The sequence below is a fragment of the Rhamphochromis longiceps genome, linkage group LG6, assembly GCF_057381845.1.
Source record: "Rhamphochromis longiceps isolate RC_006_pf linkage group LG6, R_longiceps_female_GT1.1, whole genome shotgun sequence".
In the NCBI taxonomy this organism is placed as follows: Eukaryota; Metazoa; Chordata; class Actinopteri; order Cichliformes; family Cichlidae; genus Rhamphochromis; species Rhamphochromis longiceps.
The window spans coordinates 36,145,076-36,168,066 of NC_140562.1; the positions used below are offsets into that span (position 1 = coordinate 36,145,076).

Below are 22,991 nucleotides of genomic sequence, written 5' to 3' on the forward strand. Positions count from 1 at the left end.
CACCATAATGCAGGGGTGTCAAACTCAAATACACAGTGGGCCAAAATTCAAAACTGGAACAAAGTCGCGGGCTAACATTAATATTTATTGAAATATATTTATTCCTCCAGATATAAGAATGAATCTTTTCTTATGAACTCAAACACGTTTTGCTGAAAAACTGAATATGGAACAAGCAAAGCTTAATACTAAACAATATATATATTAGCTGTATAATACCAGTAGGCCAGCTCTAATAGTAATTTGGTATGGCTTCACGGGCCAAATGTAATTAGGCTGCGGGCCAAATTTGGCCCACGGGCCAGAGTTTGACACCTATGCCATAATGCCAAACTGGACCACCCTCAGATTCTCCCTGTGAAATTCTCCTGGATCAAAGACTTGCTCACCAACTGGCATCAATCAGTCCGATTCAGTGTGCTCTCCTACTCCCTGTGTGTTTGGCACGCAGGGGCCACAACTGAGAACAGGAAGGCACCAGGGGTGGCTGCCCTCTGCCACCCCTGGAGGCCATCACCAACTCCTCCTGTCTCAGGAAAACCAGGACCATCACAGGTGACCCCTTGCAACCTGCATACCACCTGTTTGACCCTCTGCCCTCTGGTTGGAGCTTCAGGTAAATCAGGTCCTACACCTCCAGCTTCTTTGTGCAGCACGCATATGTCAACCAGCATGCAGCCTTTTCAGTTGCTCCTGCTTTTTTCTTCATACTTTAACTTTTATTAATTTTTGTCTCTGTCTTTTACTTAGCAATAGAGTGGTAGTTTGTTTTAATAGCTTTCTCTTTAAAAAGGGATTCCTGCTGTCTACTATTTATTTTTTATTCCGGCAGGTGTGGAACACACACACAATTTCATTGTACATGTGCAATGACAATACAGGGCTATTCTATTCTATTCTATTCTATTCTATTCTATGCTATTATGGAAAGCTTGTGAAAACTTCTTTAACCACTAGATGGCATATGTCAGCTATTTCAGAAACCCATCTAAGAATGCTCCATCTGTGTTGATGGTCCAGCTCTACCCCTCCCTTCACATTATTATGGCATTAAATAACGCCTATTGTTCCCATCATTTTTTTTAAACCTGAGAAAATTTCCTGTCAAGACTCTATTTGGACAAACTAAAGCAAAGATGAGGAGACTTCAAAACCTGCTGTTCACCTTTTGCAGTAAGTTGTTTAAACTGGTAAATAACTAAAATATAAAGATCAAAGGCTGATGTAGACCAAGTAGTACATCTATCTCTTCTAGTAATTTAGAAGAACGGTAGGCCAAATGCTTTTTCAGTCTTGGTAATTTCGTTATACAGCATTAACATTGTTAGTATGAAATCTTGCATGATGACCACAAAGAAAATACACACACAAAAACGTTTCACATTCTTTTTCCAGTTGCTCTGAGGTGTGTGACCAGTGCAGTAGGGGTGATCCATGTAACTGGAAATGTGGGGAGTGCGGTTAACGTTTCCTGTTCCTATGATGAGGGTTACGAGTCTTATGAGAAGTACCTTTGTAAGAATGACTGTGGTGACAGTGATGTTCTTATTACAACATCGGAATCAAGGAAAAATAAATACAGGATCCATGATGACAAAACAGCACGAATCTTCACAACGACCATCTCTGATCTTCATTCTGCGGATGCTGGAAAATACTGGTGTGGAGTGACCAGAACTGGAAAAGATATTTACACTGAAGTCGAGCTGAAATTAGTAAAAGGTAAATAAAGACTTCTTTTGCACACTGAAAGTGAGTTACAGTTAAAGATAAGGAATTCATAGATAGTATCTGTTTGTTCAGCATTATCTGTTTCTCTGCTGTAAAATTTAAACTACTATATGAGCATCAAATGATGGAAAGCAGTCACAAGTTTAGAAATATAAACTTGAGTTCAATATGAAATCCTTAAGTTATATATACAGCTGTTTAATGGGTGTAACATGTCTTCTGATGCTTTTACCCCTGTTGACAGACCACTGCTGTGATACTATGACCAAAATTCTGAATTATCAGGGATATTCAGAATCCATTAGTTGTCCGTATGAGCGTCAGTACCAGAACAGCCTGAAGTACATCTGCAGAGGAAACCGGCCCTCCACATGTCTTCAGCAGGCATTAATCACCTCTGACAACAAGGAAAATGGACGATTCAGACTTGATGATGATAAAATGTTAAAAAAATTTACAGTGAACATCACCAGTTTGAGCCAAGAGGATTCAGGGTATTACCTTTGTGGTGTCCGAAGAAACTTTGCCCATAATGTTTTCTCTGCAGTTCTGTTGGAAGTTGAGGGTGAGCAGTCAAAGCTACAGTGTATTTAATTACATCCGTTGAATATCTGATGATTCTGAAATAACCTTTTTCTTTCATTCATACAGAGTTCTGCTGTGTCAAATCAACTAAAATAAATGGTACTGTGGGGCAGCCACTAACTTTGCAGTGTCCTTATCCTTCACAACACCGGGATAACAGGAAGTTCCTCTGCAAAGGAGACCAGCACAACAGCTGCACAGATATGCTGAAGAATCAAAGCAGATTCACACTACAAGATGCTTCTTCCAGCACTTTCATTGTGATAATCTCAAAGCTGGAGGCAGCTGATGCTGGGACATACTGGTGTGGATCAGACTCACAGTGGAGAGTTGGAAACTACACCAAGATTCAGTTGTCAGGTATGTTATACACTTTTGTACACACTATGATAATACAATAAATATATTTGTAGGATATGTGTTTGTTTGAGCTCCATTATGGAAATAGAGAGTAGGTGATCATTCAATTGTCTGAGGTTTGATCTAATAAAAACGGTTAGTCCAGTGCTCCCCACCCAAAGAATAAAATAAATAAATAAACAAAAACAAAAAAACAACAACAACTGAGCCTTACTACTGCTGGTAAATCACTACCAAAACTTTTTGCTGCCTCAGGACTGCGCTCTTCTGGACAGAGATCTCCGATGTTATTCCCGGGATCTGCTGGAGCCACTCGCCTAGCTTGGGAGTTACCACACCTAGTGCTCCGATTACCACGGGGACCACCGTTACCTTCACCCTCCACATCCTCTCGAGCTCTTCTCTGAGCCCTTTGTATTTCTCCAGCTTCTCGTGTTCCTTCTTCCTGATATTGCTGTCATTCAGGACCGCTACATCAATCACTACGGCCGTCTTCTTCTGTTTGTCTACCACCACTATGTCCGGTTGGTTAGCCACCACCATTTTGTCCATCTGTATCTGGAAGTCCCACAGGATCTTAGCTCGGTCATTCTCCACCACCCTTGGGGGCATCATTCGTTGTCTCATCCTGGACTGTGCTGCTGACACTCACCAGTCCCCGGCCCCCTTCCTTCCGCTTAGCGTACAGCCTCAGGGTGCTGGACTTGAGGTGAAACCCTCCATGCATGGTAAGGAGCTTTTTTGTCTTTATGTCAGTGGCTTCTATCTCCTCCTTTGGCCAGCCTATTACCCCAGCAGGGTACCTGATCACAGGCAGGGCGTACGTGTTGATGGCCCGGATCTTGTTCTTACCATTCAGCTGACTCCTCAGGACTTGCCTGACCCTCTGCAGGTACTTGGTGGTTGCAGCTTTTCTAGCGGCCTCTTCATGGTTCCCATTCGCCTGCGGGATCCCCAGGTACTTGTAACTGTCCTCTATGTCTGCAATGTTGCCTTCTGGTAGTTCAATCTCCTCAGTTCTGACTACCTTCCCTCTCTTTGTTACCATCCGACTACACTTCTCAAGTCCGAACGACATTCCAATCTCATTGCTGTATAGCCTGGTAGTGTGGATCAGTGAATCGATGTCTCGTTCACTCTTGACATACAGCTTGATGTCATCCATGTACAGGAGGTGGCTGACAACTGCTCCGTTCCGTAGTCGGTATCCGTAGCCAGTCTTGTTAATGATCTCACTGAGGGGGTTCAGGCCTATGCAGAACAGCAGTGGGGACAGAGCATCTCCTTGGTAGATCCCGCACTTGATGGTGACTTGTGCTATGGGCTTGGAGTTGGCCTCTAGTGTTGTGCGCCACATCCCCATTGAGTTCCTGATGAAGGCTCTTAGGGTCCCATTGATCTTGTACAATTCTAGGCATTCCAGTATCCAGCTGTGGGGCATTGAGTCATAGGCCTTCTTGTAATCAATCCAGGCAGTGCACAGGTTGGTCAGTCTGGTCTTGCAGTCTCGGCTGACTGTTCTGTCTACCAGTAGCTGGTGTTTTGCGCCTCTGGTATTCTTGCCAATTCCTTTCTGTGTCCCGCCCATGTATTGACCCATGTGCCTGTTCATCTTAGCCGATATGATGCCTGACAGGAGCTTCCATGTGGTACTGAGGCAGGTTATTGGTCGGTAGTTGGAGGGGACCGGTCCCTTCTTGGGGTCCTTGGGGATCAGGACCGTCCGACCTTCGGTTAGCCATTCCGGGTGTCTCTCGTTAACTAGCAGCTGGTTCATTTGTGCTGCCAGACGCTCGTGGAGTGCAGTCAGCTTCTTTAGCCAGTAGGTGTGAACCATGTCAGGCCCTGGTGCTGTCCAACTCTTCATACTGGAGACCCTTTCTTGGATATCTGCCACTGTGATGGTTACTGGACCCTGTTCAGGGAGGTCGCTATGGTCTGCCCTCAGATCCACTAGCCACTGGGTTGCGTCCTTCTCCCATATGCTCTTCCAGTATTGCTCCGTCTCCAGCCTTGGTGGTGCTGTTCTCTTATTATTATTGTTCCCTTGCCACTGAGAGTACACCTTTGCTGGTTCTGTGGAGAACAGCTGGTTTATTCTCCTGCCTTCTATCTCTCTGGTGTACCTCCTCAAGCGGCTGGCCAAGGCTGTGAGTCTTATGCACCTTCTTTGTCGCACCTTTCTGCAACTCCATTAGTTGGCTAACCTCCCTCCGTGCTACTTTGATCTTGCTTTCTAGCCTCCTTCTCCATGGAGGGTACGGCCCCTTGTGGCTGTTCAACTTGTAGCCAAGCATCTCACTGATCACTGCTGCCGTATTGTAGATCAGCTTGTTAGTGTCGGTAATCATGGTTGTAGGTATTGTCCGTAGTGCTGCATTAACATCATCTAGCAGACCTTCTGAGGGTACTTCACGTAATCTTGGTAACCGGCTGTGGGGGATCCAGGTTTTAAGCTTGGCCATGATCCTATTTTTCAGGTCAGGTCCTCTGGCACTCAACGATCCTTCTCCTATCGCACTTGGGGCTATGTACCCACTCTCGGGTGGGGGTGATGATATCTCCCCCCCTGACCTGGCGTCCTGACTCCTCCTGTCGCAAAACAGTTGTCAAGCTCTAAAAAGTACTGAAATACTTCAGCTGATGCCATTTTGTAAAGGCAGAGAATTCAGAAACACATCATCTCTAAAAATGAGGTTCATACATTCTATATATTCAAGTTTCATTCTATATATTCAAGTTTCACTCTATATATTCAAGTTTCATTCTATATATACAAGTTTCATTCTATATATTCAACAGATCATTCTATATATTCAAGTTTCATTCTATATATTCAAGTTTCATTGTATATATTCAAGTTTCATTCTATATATTCAACAGATCATTCTATATATTCAACAGATCATTCTATATATTCAAGTTTCACTCTATATATTCAAGTTTCATTCTATATATTCAAAAGATCATTCTATATATTCAAGTTTCATTCTATATATTCAAGTTTCATTCTATATATTCAAAAGATCATTCTATATATTCAAGTTTCATTCTATATATTCAAGTTTCATTCTATATATTCAAGTTTCATTCTATATATTCAACAGATCATTCTATATATTCAAGTTTCATTCTATATATTCAAGTTTCATTGTATATATTCAAGTTTCATTCTATATATTCAAAAGATCATTGTATATATTCAAGTTTCATTGTATATATTCAAGTTTCATTGTATATATTCAAGTTTCATTCTATATATGCAGAAGATCATTCTATATATTCAGACTTTGGTTGGAATATATATATATAATATTTTCCTAAAGGGCATTCCATTATATATATATATATATATATATATATATATATATATATATATATATATATATATACTTTGTTAGAGTGTCAGTTTAGGACATTTGGATTGAAAAATAGAGCAGTGAAAAGTAACAGGGCCATAATACACAGATATGTGTAATGTGTAAACAGCCCAGCACTCGCCTTTGACGGATATCCTTCAGAGAAGCCAAGAAAATCAATTTCCTTCCCTTACCTGCAGTATTGCTGGATAGTCTGTCACAGTGAGCCCCCTGCTGGTGATGTATTAGTGTAACATTGATTATAAGAGTAGGACTAGAAGGTTATCCACATTGTGGTTATTTCCTAACAAACTGTCAGTCACAGGTTGTAAATAAATGAGTGCTCAGAGTCCTTGTTTGCATAAGTAGTTCCTTTGTGTATCTGGTTTAAAAACACCTACATGGCAAAAAACCCTGTGTGATTGGACTTTTTATAGTTTTGTACTACTCTCGCTAAAAAAAATCATGGTAATGACACCATTCACCTCTATGTAGCTGTGTTTTTAAGCAGTTATGCTGAACTGTTAATCAACTAATTAGTGCAGAGGTTGTTCTGTACAATAAGTTTCTTTGACAAACTGCTTTCATTGTATGGGCTTGGTTGGCTCAATAATTGATAGTTTCTGTTTAATGATGAGTAAAGAAAGGTGGCATCAAAAGTAATGAAAACTAGAGTATTTACACCAACAGGATTTGCAAGGTTTTGGGTTATTTATTTATTTACTTTAAACTGTGAGCGAAAAATGTTGCAGACTTCTTTTGCAGTCATTGCTTTTATCCTCACAAGGGCATGTATCTAGTAAGGGTCCCCAGGCTAGATCCCCACATGCTACCTAAGCTTACCTCGGAATATGACACAATTGAATCCATATCCCAAAAAGTTGATTCTGTTCATTTGGATATTGCAGAGGATCAAATAATTATTTTCCCCACTCTATATTTCACATGTTATAAGTAGATTTGACCTGCTACATACTAAAGATAATAATGAAATTCTTTCTACATAATGAGACAGGAAGGAAAGAGTGAGCGGCACGTGATACATTTTTAGTTTATCATCTCCTGCCATTGTATTAAAGTCTGTGTTAAAACAAAGTTGCTAAGAGCACTTATAGTTATTTTCTCTTGCAGTCTTTCCACAGAGCACTCTGGGGAAAAAAAACACAGGTAAATAACTTAAAGATATATTATATATGTATGACTGTCAATGTGTACTTCTGTGTTATGAGAACAATAGTTTTTTGTTTGTTTGTTTTTCAGCACTCTATGTGATACCCCCTGTACTGCTTTTGATATGTATCCTCGTTCTTGTTTATAAGTACAGACGTTCCAGGATTGAAGGTATCTTTTATATTCATATGCACAGAGAGACCCTTACACTCAAATGTGCATGCAAATACAGCATAACCATATTTAATGCTGTGTGTTTTCAGAAGCTGTTCTCTCCCTGCGGAGAAATGCATCTAGGAAAAAGAGTTCAAAGAAGGTGATTGGTGCAGCACAAAGTGAAGTAAGAAAACTAAAGTCTAAAGTCTTAATAGAGAAGTATGAATGAATGAATTATGAATATTTAGGATTAAAAAAATAACTGATTTTTTACTGTTTGGTAGGTTTAATATGCAAGATTAGTTTGGAATGTGGGACAATTGGAATTTAATTGGATCTCCCATTTGGATTTGTTATGTCTACATTCATTTACAGATGAGGACACAATTATTAGCCCCACCCTATGAAAATGAATGTTTTTGTAAAATATTTTCACAGGTGTTTTTTTTTTTTTTTTTAAACAGAACAAGTGATTTTCAACACAGCATTTCTAAACAAACTAATTTGCACACTTTCACAGAAACATTTGGGGGAAATAATACCAGAATCAATGCAGTGTTTCTGATGTTTATAAGACAACTATAGTGGCAGCCTAACAGAAACTTTCCTGACTTCAGCCAATGTGACCATTGAATTGCTTCTCTGTTCATTATTTATTGTCCCTCTAGTGTCCACTGGGTGGCGACATTTTTCCACACAAGACAGCACCTGTGACTATCACAGTCAGTATAATAAGCCCTATTAAAAACTGACCTTTTTCATTCAGCCACAGCACTGCTGCTATGCAAGGATGTGGTTAAAACTCTGGGTTATGTTCCAGTTTACAAACAGTTCAAAAACTTCAGCAAATCTGTTTAAACTTGAGAAAAATACTTTTAGATGTAGAAAGTTATTACAGGATTTTAAAATGTCAAGAACTGGAGTGAAATCAGTAAATTCAATGAAAGTGACACATTATGGAACAAGCCTGGGAGAGGTAGGAAAGAAACAATCTCAAGGACAGACGTGTACATAGGGCTGGGTATCGTCACTGATTTCTAGAATCGATTCGATTCCAATTCCTAAGGTCCTTATTTGATTTGATCCAAGATTCGATTTGAACCACGACTCGATTCGATGGGAAATTTTGCCTCAGACAGTCAGACATATACATATACAATATACAATATACAATAGACATATACAAATTTTATTTTTATAGATATAAAAATATGGATAAGTGATCACACTTATCCATATTTTTATATCTATAAAAATAAAATTGACACTTGTGAAACTTTATCAAAGGTGTAAGCATCACAGCAGATGCCTTTGTGTCAAAGTAACTGTGGATAAAACACAGAAAACCTTGAAGGAGATTTTCCTGGCCTGGCTTTTTATAGCAGATAACCTTAAAAATATTCTGCAGTAGAACAAAAACTGAAGAAAACCATGACTCAACATATGAACATTACCTGATGCTGCTGAAGTGAAGCAGAGCAAAGTTACAGAGGCTCTATTAGAGACACAATTTTGCATAATTTGAAAAAGTTTACATTTCTTCAGTATTGAACACCAGAAATAAGGTTTTTTTGTCAGAAGTCATTTAAGTTAAAAATAAATAAATTAATTAAAAAAACAGTGGCCGAGAGCACATTACGGTAGACTGGTGGGTAATAAGCAGTGTTGGGACTAACGCGTTATTAAGTAACGCGTTACAGTAACTGCGTTATTATTGTGGTAACGAGCACGGTAACTAGTTATTATGCCAAAATCAGGAACGCGTTAGTCGTTACTGGGATTTAGATAGGGTCGTTACTCGTTACTTCGTGTGGTGGCATCGCGGAGCTTCCACAGATTCAGTAACATTAGCAAGTGGTGGAGGCCAGCAGGTGGATGAGAGAAAGCAACACGTTCTCGGGCTGGAGAAAGGGGACGCAGAAGCAAAAGAGACCCGAGGCGGCCGCCGGTCCAAGTGTGAACTGAACTTCAGGTAAGAAGTTATGACCTGCAGTCTCTCTGGGTCAGATATAAACCAAGTTTAGGTGGAGTTTATTTTCGTTATGCTGATTTTTTCCGTACTGCGTGCTAGCTAGCATGACGGAGTTTCTATACAGCTGGGTGGGTGCTCTGAAGTTAATGATGTTGAACTTTATTTTGTTCATAAGTTATTAGAGTTGCCAACCGTCCCGTCTGGTATTCAGAGAAAATATTATGCGTTTCTTATTGAGGTGAAAAGGAACAGTTTGTCCCGTAATTCAGCTACAATGAAAAAGGCACAAAGCTGGAGTTATTCTGTGTCTTTGCTGCACAGCTGCCTCTTCTTTCATTCTCCCCCCTCCCTCTCCCATTTCTACTTCAATCATAAAACTGATCAATGATCAGCTGATCGGCTCTCTTGTTTGTTTATCGCCCACTTTGCGCCGAAAGAGGAAACCAGCACATGTCGTGCTAACCAACAGCAGCACGTTTAAGCTTGATCAGCTGTTGTTAGAATTTATTTAATATTAATTTCTAGTATCAGCTGATGTTTGCTGGAGCCACAGCTGCAAAAAAGCTGCTGGTCATGATATCGGTTTGGTTATCTGGTGAGAGGGAAACATGAAGATGAAACCAGGAGATGTTCTTACTGAATCATCAGAGCTGAACAGGTGATGGAGAAACAGGTTTACCTTTTAGGTGACATGAATGAGTTGAAGGGAAGTTATGAACTGTTTCTGAGAGACAAATAACACCAGGATCCTTTTTTAGGTAGCTGACAGCTGGTAACTGTGCAGGTGCGGATCTAGCAAAGTGTTGCCAGGGGGGCCAGGTAGGGCATTAACAGGGAGAGGTGGGCACAAAGAAATACTTTTCTATCTTATTCTCATTTAAAATGTCTAGCTTTTAACAAATAATTATCTGAATCTTACAACAAACGATTGATAGATTGATGCATATATACCATCAAAACAGTGTACATCACTGTCACAACAGCGTTTGTTTTCATTCAAAGGCTTTATGATTTTTCCTATAATGGTGGGCCGGTCTCTAGTCAAAATGTCCGGGCCAATTTTCTGTTCCAGTCCAGCCCTGTATGCAGCTCATCTGCTATGGAACGCCAGGACTGCCATAATGAATTAATTAAATACACCATTAAATAATTAATTAAATGTGTCAATAATTAATTAAAATTGGAATTAATTAATTAAATAAATAGTTATGACACATGTAATTAATTAATTATTGACACATTTAATTAATTATTTATGTATTTCACATTTTAATTAATTATTGACACATTTAATTAATTATTTATGTATTTCACATTTTAATTAATTATTGACACATTTAATTAATTATTTATGTATTTCACATTTTAATTAATTATTGACACATTTAATTAATTATTGACACATTTAATTAATTATTTAATGATATATTTATTTATTTCATTTTGGCAGTCCTGGCGCCTGGCTCTTGTCATGAAATAATTTTATCTGTCAGCCTCACCCATCAAACTCAGGGGGCGGGGTTAACGCTGCCCATGCAGCTTCTCTAACATTTGATTGGTTGCCGTGCAAAGTAAGTCAAAACAGGTCGATCCTAGATAATCGATTGCTTGTGTAGACTTGGGGCAGCCAGTTATCCCAGAATGCAGATCAAATCACAGGCAGCAATGGTGGTGGTGTAGTTTTAAAATACCCCGTTTTTCTGTCACCAGCTACACTTTTAACAGTGTTTTAGCCGCGAATGTCGCGCCGTATGTCTGGTCAGGTTGTCAACATAGAACATGCTTGCAAAAGTGCTCAGATGTTTTCAGAGATTTCACTAGCTCTGCTAACAGTTAGCATGCAGAGCGCACCGAGGGGGTACATTAACCGGTTTGTTTACATATTCCACTCTCCGTGTTCCACATGTTGCATTCGCAGATTCTCATTTTCACCGAACGATCGTCTCTTTCCGCCTGGTCTTGTGTCTCTGTGCTTCTGTAACATAAAGAACGAGCTGACATTTTTCTCACGAAACCAGCGATCAGCTCAGCAGACCCTCAGTTTACCTGCATGCATCCTCCTCCTCATCTGTCAGCTGTTTAACACCTGCTGCTAATTCAAGAAACACGCCTAGTTACCTGGTGATAGTCACAGTTTAACTGGGCAGCCGGTGCTCGATATAACGCAATGTCAGCGCATTTTTCTGCACAAGATAAGTAAATATAGTGTTTTCCCCGAGCGCAGAGCTGCTGGAGCTCGTTTCCTTACAGAGCACTTTATAGGCGAGCCAGCTTTATCAGCGGCTGATGTCCAATCACCGGCACACAGCTTTCAAACCTCAGCTGAGTTTTAGCTCTCAGTGGTTAAACGCTGGACTTCATTCACTCAGGTTCTGTCTGTCGGGTCACGTTTACTTCGCTGTTTTATTTACAACTGAGCAAATCGGTTTGGCTGAGGTTAAAGTTACGTTTCATAACTGCATAGTTTCACAGACGTTTAATGGTTCACTGGCACATGTGTTAGACTGAACTATCATCTAAATATCATCTGTTTTTTAATAGTTATTCAACTGTATTCTAAGCACCAGCTGTCTGTTAGAATGTGATTTTTTCTCTCTCTCTGTTGGCAGAGGTATAAAAATGCGCAGGAAAATCTGACATGCATGGCGAACTTCACCGACGATATTTAGGGAGGAATAAACACACATCAAACATAAATGAACCATTTGCCTGTCTCCATAATTGAGAGCATTTTCTCTTCTTATGTCAACACTCTCTCTCTCTCTCTCTCTCTCTCTCTCTCTTTTTTTTTTTTTTTTTTTTTTTTTTTTTTTTTTTTTTTTTTTTGCTTTTTCGGTCATGTTATGTTTACCTGTCAAAGGCTTGTTACAAACTATGAAACACATTGTGCAGACTTCTGGATGTTAGAAGAAAACTAATACTGCTCATGAATGAGACTAAAGGCAGGAAGGTGTCCTTTAAAACTAAACATGTTAATAGGACCTCCCTGTTTATATCATAGTTTATGATATAGCACGTGTATTTCAGTAATAGCCTGCTGAGGCCACTATACGTGCTGGCCTCATATCAAATGTGAAGGCAGACTGAGTCTATGTTTGACGTTTGTTTATATCTAATCTTCCTTTTCAAACATTTAAACAGCAGCGAGTCTGCAGCTGAGGGAATACAAACTCAAATTGTCGGAACAGGTTTGCTCGTTTCTTGGATTCATTTGGTGATTTATTAAATGTATAACTGTTATTCTAATCTGCTGCTGAGTCTCTTACACTTTTCTTTATGCTGTATATTTTCACGTCTCTGGAATAGTTGGAAGTTAGATAGTCAGCTGGGAAACTCTGTGTTAACTCATGGAGCTGAGGATATCGTGGATATGCTGACCTCGCTGCGTGGTGTACAGAGCGAGGTCAGCATGATTAATATTCACAATAAAAATATTAGCCGAACATCATGAAGTCTGTATGTGTTTCATAGTGTCGAACAACCTTTGTACAGTTAAAGCCAGCAGTTACTACATGACGGAAACACCAACGTTATCTCTTTTATGTGTTTATACACAGGTCACGCTGATTACTGAACAAAAACCCAAAGATCAGATGTTAAACAGATATATTTGCTCTCTCTCCTCCTTAAACATGTTTTTAATGTTAGTTAGAATTCAGAATTGGCGACTGAAACACGTAGGACACATAAGAACATCAGGAAATAAAACACCGATAAATATAACCTCAGTAAAAGAAGTCAGCGGGGGTTACTACAGCTGTGTACCGGGGCCTGCGCTTTGTCGGTGGGATTGCTTGCGAGGCGAGCGGGTCTATCCCACGCTTTGCCGTGAGACTGGGACAACATCTCCGAAATCATCGAAACACTTTTGCAAAGAGGCTGTATCTTGACAAACTGACCAGACACATGAAGATTAAACCACTACATTCTCGGCTAAAAAAATATTAAAACGGTATTTGGTAACACACAAACAGGGTTTTTCAAAGCTCAGTTCTGTTAGCTTCCACATGCCGGTTGTTGTGTGCTAGAAACAATGGCCACCAGGCCAAAGCAATGGTTTTGACTCGATCAGCGTTAACCCCGCCCCCTGAGTTTGATGGGTGAGGCTGACAGATAAAATTATTTCATGATGAGAGCCAGGCGCCAAGACTGCCAAAATGAAATAAATAAATATATCATTAAATAATTAATTAAATGTGTCAATAATTAATTAAATGTGTCAATAATTAATTAAAATGTGAAATACATAAATAATTAATTAAATATGTCAATAATTAATTAATTAAATGTGTCAATAATTAATTAATTACATATATCATAACTATTTATTTAATTAATTAATTCCAATTTTAATTAATTATTGCCACATTTAATTAATTATTTAATGGTGTATTTAATTAATTCATTATGGCAGTCCTGGCGTTCCATAATCTGCAGTCTGGTGTTACCAACATCTTCCTATTCAGAAGGCAGAATTTCCGAGTTCTGAGTACAATCGAAAGCACCACGACTGCAGTTTTTGTGTTGGATGTAAAAGGCGCACATGACGCTGTGACGTAGGCTAGAATCATGGCAGCAGTCAATGACGGTCCAGGCGTGGGATTTCTCTCGTGGAAATATGCACATTATCTTTTCCTGTCTATTGGTAGGTGGCACAGTGCACCTGTGGCAAGTAAACAAGCTAGAAGACTGGCAAAGTTATGGAAGCAACACATTAACAAGAGAATTCTGAGTAAAACCAAAGTTACTTTCCCTAGTAACTAGTTACTTTGAAAGTAACGAGTAACTTGAAGTAACTGAGTTACTTTTGAGAGAAGTAACTAGTAATGTAACTAAGTTACTATTTTAAAGTAACTTACCCAACACTGGTAATAAGCAAGCACATAATGCAAAAAAAAAAAAAGATTTGAGATGGGAAACTTTTCTTGAAGTACACTGAGAGAGAGAGAGAGAGAGAGAGAGAGAGAGAGAGCTGTGCATGAAGTGTGATTTTTATCGTGGTGGAGACAAAGTAAGAGGGAATTCATGACGTTCATGTGAAGCAAAAATCTGAAGCCAGTTTGCATCTTGTTTTGCTCCTGGTTCCGTCAATTTTGGTTGGAGAGAGACAAAAACCTGCAGCTTCAGAATGTAGCACAAAAAAAGACATAAACACAAAGCACAGACCCGACGCATCAGAATCAGTGAGCTGTCGGCTTTCAGCCCCGGCAGCATGTACGTGCCATCGGGTGAGAAAGTCGACATCTCACTGATTCTGATGCGTCGGCGGGTCCTTAACGTCTTTGTGCAGAATCTGTGTACCTGCTCTCATTTACTGTTTTAGCTGTTTGGTGGTTGTCGAAATTTTTCTGAGGTTCAACCTGAGATTCTGGCGTTTCGGGCAAAATAAATTTATACTTAAAAATCGATTCAGGATTTTAATGAATCAATATCGCGTTATTCAAGCTAGAATCGACTTTAATTGGAAAAATTATAATCAAAACCCACCCCTACGTCTACACTACAACTTGACTCACTGTTAAGGTGTACAACCATAAGGAAATACTTCTACTGGCTTTAGTGTAATTGTAGAACATTTCTAAATGTGTCCACAACTCAATTCTCTGCAACACGTGTCATTCATTTGTTCTGTTTAATGTGTCTTGATTGTTTTTTAGATTTATAAAAATCAAGGTGTGGTGACCTCCAATGACCAAAGCACCAGTAACGTCTATGAAGAAGTAGATGTAGAAGTACACTACGAAAACTTGACCGCAAGTGAATAAATCTACTGCAATGAAAATTTCCATAAACCCAACAGAAGATACAGTTCAGTCCATAAATATTTGGACAGAGACAACTATTTTCTCATTTTGGTTCTTTAAATGAAACAACTCAGATGCAGCTGAAGGGACTCAAAAGTAATTGGACAAATTAAATAGGTGAAAATAAAATGTTAATTTCTAATACATGATTGAAACCCTTTGCTGGCAATTACACCCCCAAGTCTTGAACTCATGGACATCACCAGGTGCTGGGTTTCCTTCTTTTAGTCTTTAACAAATAAAATGCACGCCCACTTGGGTTAACATCAGGTCACCCACTTGGCCATTCAAAAATATTCCACATCTTTGGTTTAATAAACTCCTGGGTTGCTTTGTCTGTATGTTTTGGGTCATTGTCCATCTGTACAAGTCCATCTGCCCAATCAATTTGAAGAGTGCTGTCACTTGGTTGGCTGTTGTAAACGGGTTTCTCTTCACCATGAAATGATTCTGCGATCATCTACCAAAGTTGTCTTCCATGGACATCCAGGTCTTTTTGCATTACTGAGTTTACCAGTGCTTTCTTTCTTTCTCAGGATGTACCAAACTAGATTTTATCACTCCAAATATTGAAGCAATTTCTCAGATGGGTTTTTCTGTTTTCTCAGCTTAAGGATGGCTTTTTTCACCTGCATGGAGAACTCCTTTGGATGCATGTTGTCTGTTCACAGCAAAATATTCCAAATGCAAGCATGACACATCAAATCAACTCCAAGCCCTTTATCTGCTTAATTAATAATGACATAATACAGGAAGTGCCCACACCTGCCCATGAAACAGCCTTTGAGTTGTCCAGTTACTTCTGGTCCCTTTATAAAGCGGTTGGCACATGTTAAGAAGCTGAAACTCCAAAACTCTTTATTCAATTTGACTGTGGATACCCTCAAATAAGCTGAGAGTCTACGCATTATGTCCATGTCCACTGTATAACTATAATTAGAATATGTTCTGGCAAAGAGGTATAAAAACAATTATAAACTGGAAGTAGCGCTCGCATCTGTAGTTACTAGCTTTGATTTTAATTGCTTAGTGTTCATAAAAATATCTGCTGTTTTTTTTAATGTGAAAATCTAATAATAGGGTAGGGACAAATAAGTAAATACTTCAGCCTACTCCTTTTCAAACAAATAATGGAATGATATTTTGTAATGATTGTGAAGGCACATGTTTGAAATGTTTGAAATAAAAATGAACTGAACTGAACTGAACTAATAATGCAAAATCTCACATGATTTTTAAGTGAACAAATACAAAAGTGGAACACAATCAAATTTGTTTGCATACAGTAATAAAACATTACCTTTTATTCTATTTTATATATTAGTTTTTGGTTTGGTTTATTGTTTTGAACTATTTAAAGAAGTCACCACTTTGTTAGAGTGTCAGTTTTAGACATTTGGAGTCAAAAATACAGCAGTGAAAGTAAAATATACACACATATATATATATTGGACCTGGTCATCACCCATGGGCTGTCCACCAGCGTGTCCTCTGTTGTTGACTTGGCTGTCTCTGACCACTACTGTGTGTTTTTTTTTTTTAACATCACCGGTTTTATTCAGCGGAAGACCTCAGTGCGAACTGTGAGGAGGCGCTATCTAACCTCTGAAGTGGCTGCAAATTTTACCAGGGTTTTAGTCAAATGCCCCCCTGTGATTTTACCTGCACCCTGCGATTTGATTTTTAGTTATTTTAACAGCAAACTGAAGAAAAGCCTTGACTCCGTTGCTCCACTCACCACCAAAAAGATTAACGTAAAACATGCATCACCCTGGAGAAACGAAGAAGTCAAAAAACTCAAAAGAAATTGCAGGGCAGCAGAAAGGAGATGGAGGAAAAATAAAAATAATATCAACCATCAAATATTTTCCGAGCAACTTAAAATGTACAATAATACATTAAGGAAGTCAAGAAATTCATACTTCACCAAAATAATCAGTATTAACAAAAATAATCCCAAGGTCCTCTTTTCCACCATAGATCATTTATTTAACCCTGATTTTAAAAGCTCCAAAAGAACCCCCACAGACTCGCTCTGTGAGCAGTTTGCAGACCACTTCAGGGGAAAGATCAGCGCCATCAGATCTGATATTTTATCTAATCGCGATATGATTGTAAACACATCTGAGGGCTCGATTGTACCTGAGGAGACACTGGACAGCTTTGTCCTGGTTAATGCTGAGAACTTTCAGAAGGTTTTCTCCACAGTGAGACCCACCACATGTCTTTTAGATCCAATCCCTTCTTCACTCTTTAAAACACTTTATGGATTTTTTGAGGCTGAGCTTTTATACATGATGAATTGCTCTCTTCAGTTGGGTGTCTTCCCTGCTGCCTTTAAAACGGTGGTGGTGAGGCCCCTTCTGAAGAAGAGCAATTTGGATTGTAATGATTTTAATAACTACAGACCTGTATCCAACTTACCATTTTTAAGTAAAGTCTTAGAAAAACTTGTTTTTACTCAGATTACTGATTTTCTCAATGATAGACAGATCCTGGAGATATTCCAGTCTGGATTTAGGGTGAACCACAGCACAGAGACTGCTCTCCTAAAGGTTTTAAATGATCTTAGATGTAACTGGGACGCCCAAAAGCTCTCAGTCCTGGTGCTACTGGATCTAAGCGCAGCCTTTGATACAGTAGACCACGCTATTCAAGTGAAAAACCTGGGTGTTATTTTTGACTCTGAGCTTGGTTTTATCCCACATGTTAAACATGTAACCAAAATTGGATTTTATCATCTAAAAAATATAGCCAGAGTCCGCCCTATTCTCTCTCGGGCCAACACGGAGATGCTGATGCATGCTTTTATTACCAGTCGCATTGATTACTGTAATGCCCTGCTCTCTGGTCTTCCTAAGAATATTTCAACTTTACAACTTTTGCAAAACTCGGCAGCTCGTGTGCTGACGAAGACCAGAGGGCGGGCCCACATTACACCGGTTTTAGAATCGCTGCACTGGCTCCCCGTGTGTTTCAGGATCGATTTTAAAGTTCTTTTATTGGTTTTTAAATGTCTTAATGGTCTTGGGCCTTCTTATCTCTCAGATCTGCTTTTACCATACGAACCCTCGCGGACCCTGAGGTCCTCTGGTACTGGCCTTTTGATTGTCCCTAAAGTCAGGACACATACTCACGGAGAGGCAGCTTTTCAGTGGTATGGTCCTCGTCTGTGGAACAGCCTGCCGGAGGAGCTCAGGGCCGCAGAGAACGTACATGTTTTTAAGAACAGGCTCAAGACCCACCTTTTTAATTTAGCTTTTACTTAGCGTTTATTTATTTTTTATGCTTATTTATTCTATCCTGTTATTCTATTATTAATTTAGGATTTACCTAATATTTTTTGATTTTATTCTTATTCATTTTTTAATCTTCTTACTCTATTTATATTTATATTTATATTGTATCCTGTTCTTATTTATTTTATCATTTTACCCTGTATATATCGTATTGCGTCATATCTCCAGTGTTTCCTCGGAGGGCGCTCTCTGCACCGGGGCTGTTATTGACCGTGGCTGCTGGTCTCTGGGGTCCTCTCAGCCTGGTTGGGGGGCTCCTTGGCCTCCCTCCTGCTGTGTGCCCAGCCCGGAGGCTGCGGTCTGTGATAGCAGACGGTTCTCTGTTATAATGTTTCCTCACTTGGCTCATGCGAGCCCAGCCCAATTTTTACTCTTTAAGTGTGCGCGTGTGTGTATGTGTGTGTGGGTGGGGGTGGGGGTGGGGGGATATATGTGTATTGAGAGTGTGGGGAGTGAGTTGGAGGGTGGGGTGGGCTGCTTTTAACTATGTAAAGCACTTTGTGCTACATTTTTTCTGTATGAAAAGTGCTTTATAAATAAAGATTGATTGATACACACACACATATATATATATATATATATATATATACACATACGTGTGTGTGTGTGTGTGTGTGTGTGTGTGTGTGTGTGTGTGTGTGTGTGTGTGTGTGTGTGTGTATATATAGCATTTTTCAAATCTACTAAATGCATTTTATATGTGTAATAAAGATTGCCTCATGATTTCTCAGGATAACAATCTGAGAAAATGTATTATCTGTGTTTGTTATTAATTAAAAATGTACAAAAATAAATAGCTTACTGTAAAGAACTGTGTGACATTAAAAACCACCAGGTTCCTGCTTCCTTCCTTGTCATCATCAGGGGAACAGATTTTGAGGTGGTTGAGTACTACAGACACCCAAGATAATAACGATGAAGGTGTTTTTAAAAAGGGCCAGAGCTGCCTTTGCCTATATCTAATGAGAATTATCATTGTTACGGCCTTTGCAGGTTATCCTGTGAAACAACAACAACACAATAACAACAAACCTCTCTGCTAGAAGCTAGTTAGGAATTAAATCTTTTGCTAGCGAACTGCCATTTATGCATAACCTCATTTTAACAGAAGCAGAAAAAACTGCTGATAAGTCATCAAATACACTCATGGCTAAACACAGACATAACTGAGTGAAATACAACATCAAATTTACGGTCTTATAATCGCACTGTCAGTTGTTCGGCGGCTGTTTTACTCTGAGCTGAAGCTGCGGACATGCACACCTACGGTGCATTCAGTGGTGCATGGGAAATCCCATACACACCCTACCCTTTTGGACATTAAAGAGAGATTGGGCAAAATTCCATTGTATATTGAAAGTTAGTAAAATTAAAAAATATATTTAGTTAAACACAAAGACTTCAGTTTGCATGTCTTTAAACAGTGGTATAAGATTATCTGTTTTTTCTGCTGCAGAATCAAATAACCGTTTAACTCTAATTTTGAGCTAATTAATAATGGAATAACTGGTTCGTCTTAGTTCAGTCTTTATTAAAGTATCTGTGCAGGCCCCAAGTTGAAGACGATTTTTTTTTTAACTTGTCGTCATTAGATTCAAGCTTTGGGACTAGAACAAAATCAGACGATTAATGATGCTTTTATATTAATGCATGCTTAATGTCAACAGGATGAAACACAAAACCTCTGAGTTGTTTTTCTGCAGTGAAAGCTTTATAGGTACAATTTCCTAAATCTCCTAACTCTTTTATTGGCAGTGCTGTTCTTAACACTTCTAACTTCTAAATACTTCTTTCACCACTAGATGGCCTATGTCAGCTATTTTACAAATTACTAAAATACACTTAGAGGAAGAGACATCGAAGAAAGCGCCATCCCCTCTGTACTTATAGTTCAGCTCTGCACGTCCCTTCTCATTGCTGTAAAAGACCACAGTGTCTGCTTAACATTTTCAAATCTTAAATTTCAATCAGCCAAAGCAAAGATGTGGAGCCTCCAAAACCTGCTTTTCATCATCTGCAGTAAGTATTTTAAATGAATAAATAATTAAACATGTAAAGTTCAAAGGCAGATGTAGATTAAACAGTAGATTTATCTCTTTTAGTATTAAGGAGCAGTATGCAGGACCAGTTATGAAAAGTTAGATGGCTGTCCTGGTCATCTGATTTCTTTTTACAGCTCTAACGTTGCTTCAAATAAAACACATTTTCACATTATCTTTACAGTTGCTCTGAAATGTGTGACCAGCGCAGTAGGGGTGATCCATGTGACTGGATATGTGGGGAGTGCGGTTAACGTTTCCTGCTCTTATGATGAGGGTTAGGAATCTTATGAAAAGTACCTGTGTAATAATGACTGTGGTAGTGGCGATGTTCTTATTACAACATCAAACTCCTCAAAAAATAAATACAGTATCCATGATGACAAAACAGCACGAATCTTCACAACGACCATCTCTGATCTTCATTCTGTGGATGTTGGGAAATACTGGTGTGGAGTGACCATATTTGGAATAGATATCTACACTGAAATCGAGCTGAAATTAGTACCAGATAAATAAAGACATGGACAAGTTGAGTTGTCCATTTAAAGTGATTAAAAATTATATAAAGAAAGTTAAACGTACTGCCATTACCAGCTATATCTGCTGTAAAATCAACATACTGTTTAACTGTAGTTTAACTCAATACTCATTGGTTCAGTTTAGTACAATCAATCTTAAGCTCCTATGCTGACATCTCAGTGCTTAAGCCCGATGGATAAACATGTACAGACCAGTAACAATAAGACATAAAACACTCCCGAGTAGATAAAATAATAAATGCAAACAGTAAACGCTCATATAAGTACTGCATGATGCAAAAGACATTAAATCAGTGACTAATGAGGAGATAAAATAATAAATGCAAAAAGTAAATATATTTAAACCCTCATATAAGCATGTATGTGAAGCAAGCGAAAGACCTTAAAACAATGAGTTGAATATAAAACTCTTGTTCTTTATATATAACCATTTTTTGGCTGTAACGCTTCTGGTGCTGTTTACCTTCTTGACAGACAGATGCTGTGACACTGTGACCAAAGTTCAAAGTTATGAGGGATACTCTGAGTCTGTCAGTTGTCCGTATGAGTCTCAGTACCACAACAGCCTGAAGTACATCTGCAGAGGAAACCGGCCCTCCACATGTCTGCAGCAGGCACTGATCACCTCTGACACCAAACAAAATGGACGAATTTACGACTGTGCGTAAATCCCCCCTAATATTGGTATGATCCGAGCTCAGACACTTAGGCTACGTTCACACTGCAGGTCTTAATGCTCAATTCCGATTTTTTGATCAAATCCGATTTTTTTGTCTGCGTGTTCACACTACAAATAAAATGCAACAGCAAACGCGCTCTAGTGTGAACGCTCAAAGCGGCCCGCATGCGCAAAAGAAGACTTCACACACAACGCGCTCTGTTTAGACCCAGAGCAAACAGTATTGTTTGATAGATGGCCCTTAATATAAAGAGTTCGGACTTTACATTTCCCAATTTTTGCTTTAAGTTATTTTGTCATTTACATAATAATGTAAATAACCTAATAATGATCCTTATTGCTGTTTTAGAGGAGCGGTGCTTCAAAGGATAGTTGCAGATTTCTGTCAGAATCTGCAGATTATACAGTACAAATAAAATGTTCACGTTTCTCCAACATTGTCTTCCCAACAGTTTCACTGATATCTACACGGGATGGCCAGAGAAGCGTTCGCGATGTCTTCTCTGGCGCTGATAATTGGCGTCTGTCTTGTGTCAGTGACGTAAAAGACGGATTTAATGCGACCTGACCGTTCAAACAGCAGTCACTTTCTAAAACATCGGATATGTATCGGATTCAGTACCACATACGAAAGATCGGATTTGAAAATATCGGATTTGTGCCGTTCACACTGTCATGATCGGATATGGGTCGCATAGGGTCAAAAAAATCGGATTTGATGCGCTTTCGCTTGCAGTGTGAACGTAGCCTAAGCGACTGAGCGAGGGGGCAGGGGGAGCTGCTACCTGCGAGTGCGCTGTTGGAGAAGCGCAGCGAGGCAGACAGAGGAGAACTGAAGTTTGACCAGGTACCAAAGCAAATCATTCGTACTGTAAAAATAATGTAAATATGACGGTGTATCACGAAAGATTGATATCAAACTGATCACTTGACCCATATTACATTAGTTGTTCTTCAAGTGAATCAACAAATGGCGAAATGAAAAGCCGAACAACAATGCTGTTTTTTTAGAGTCTTAGCTTATATGTATGTTTATTTCATATTTTCAGTTGTTACCCTCCACGGCTAAATAAATCGGTTTCAGTAATGATATACAAGAATGGACATAATGGGCTTCTTTCAAAGAAAAAACTCTGGTAGATGTTATTTTATATATTATGCTTTGTATGTTGTTCAGTATAGTTCTATGAAAAACAAGAGGAATTTCAATACACAGCAGTATATTCACAGTTTAAACCAGATATTTACACACACTTTATGCAAAACACTATAAAAAAATTTTTTTACTGTACAAC

At 39.0% G+C, this 22,991-nt stretch overlaps 1 protein-coding gene, 1 long non-coding RNA gene and 1 pseudogene across 2 annotated transcripts; 2 read left to right on the plus strand and 1 right to left on the minus strand.

Moving 5' to 3' along the window:
* Positions 1 to 1,129: 1,129 nt before the first annotated feature.
* On the plus strand, positions 1,130 to 16,220 carry LOC146668531 (polymeric immunoglobulin receptor-like). Its single transcript, XM_085410456.1, has 7 exons — positions 1,130 to 1,173; positions 1,396 to 1,722; positions 1,976 to 2,296; positions 2,383 to 2,676; positions 7,296 to 7,376; positions 7,469 to 7,545; positions 14,991 to 16,220. Exons 1-7 carry the CDS (start codon positions 1,137 to 1,139, stop codon positions 15,096 to 15,098), a joined length of 1,245 nt encoding a protein of 414 aa, XP_085266582.1. The 5' UTR covers positions 1,130 to 1,136; the 3' UTR covers positions 15,099 to 16,220.
* On the minus strand, positions 12,093 to 13,568 carry LOC146668532 (uncharacterized). The gene is made up of 2 exons (XR_014912161.1): positions 12,434 to 13,568; positions 12,093 to 12,393 (listed from the first exon to the last, which is right to left on the minus strand). It is a non-coding gene; the product is annotated as an uncharacterized LOC146668532 (long non-coding RNA).
* A 4,166-nt stretch (positions 16,221 to 20,386) lies between the features above and the next one.
* On the plus strand, positions 20,387 to 21,685 carry LOC146668533 (CMRF35-like molecule 3; annotated as a pseudogene).
* The last annotated feature ends 1,306 nt before the right edge of the window (positions 21,686 to 22,991 follow it).

Bases quoted from the DNA above. Each gene is read 5' to 3' on its own strand.
- LOC146668531 (XM_085410456.1), top strand. From the start codon at position 1,137: ATGAGGAGACTTCAAAACCTGCTGTTCACCTTTTGCA. The intron at 2,677-7,295 runs GTATGTTATACA...TTTGTTTTTCAG, and splicing joins CACCAAGATTCAGTTGTCAG to CACTCTATGTGATACCCCCT. The intron at 7,377-7,468 runs GTATCTTTTATA...GTGTGTTTTCAG, and splicing joins CAGACGTTCCAGGATTGAAG to AAGCTGTTCTCTCCCTGCGG.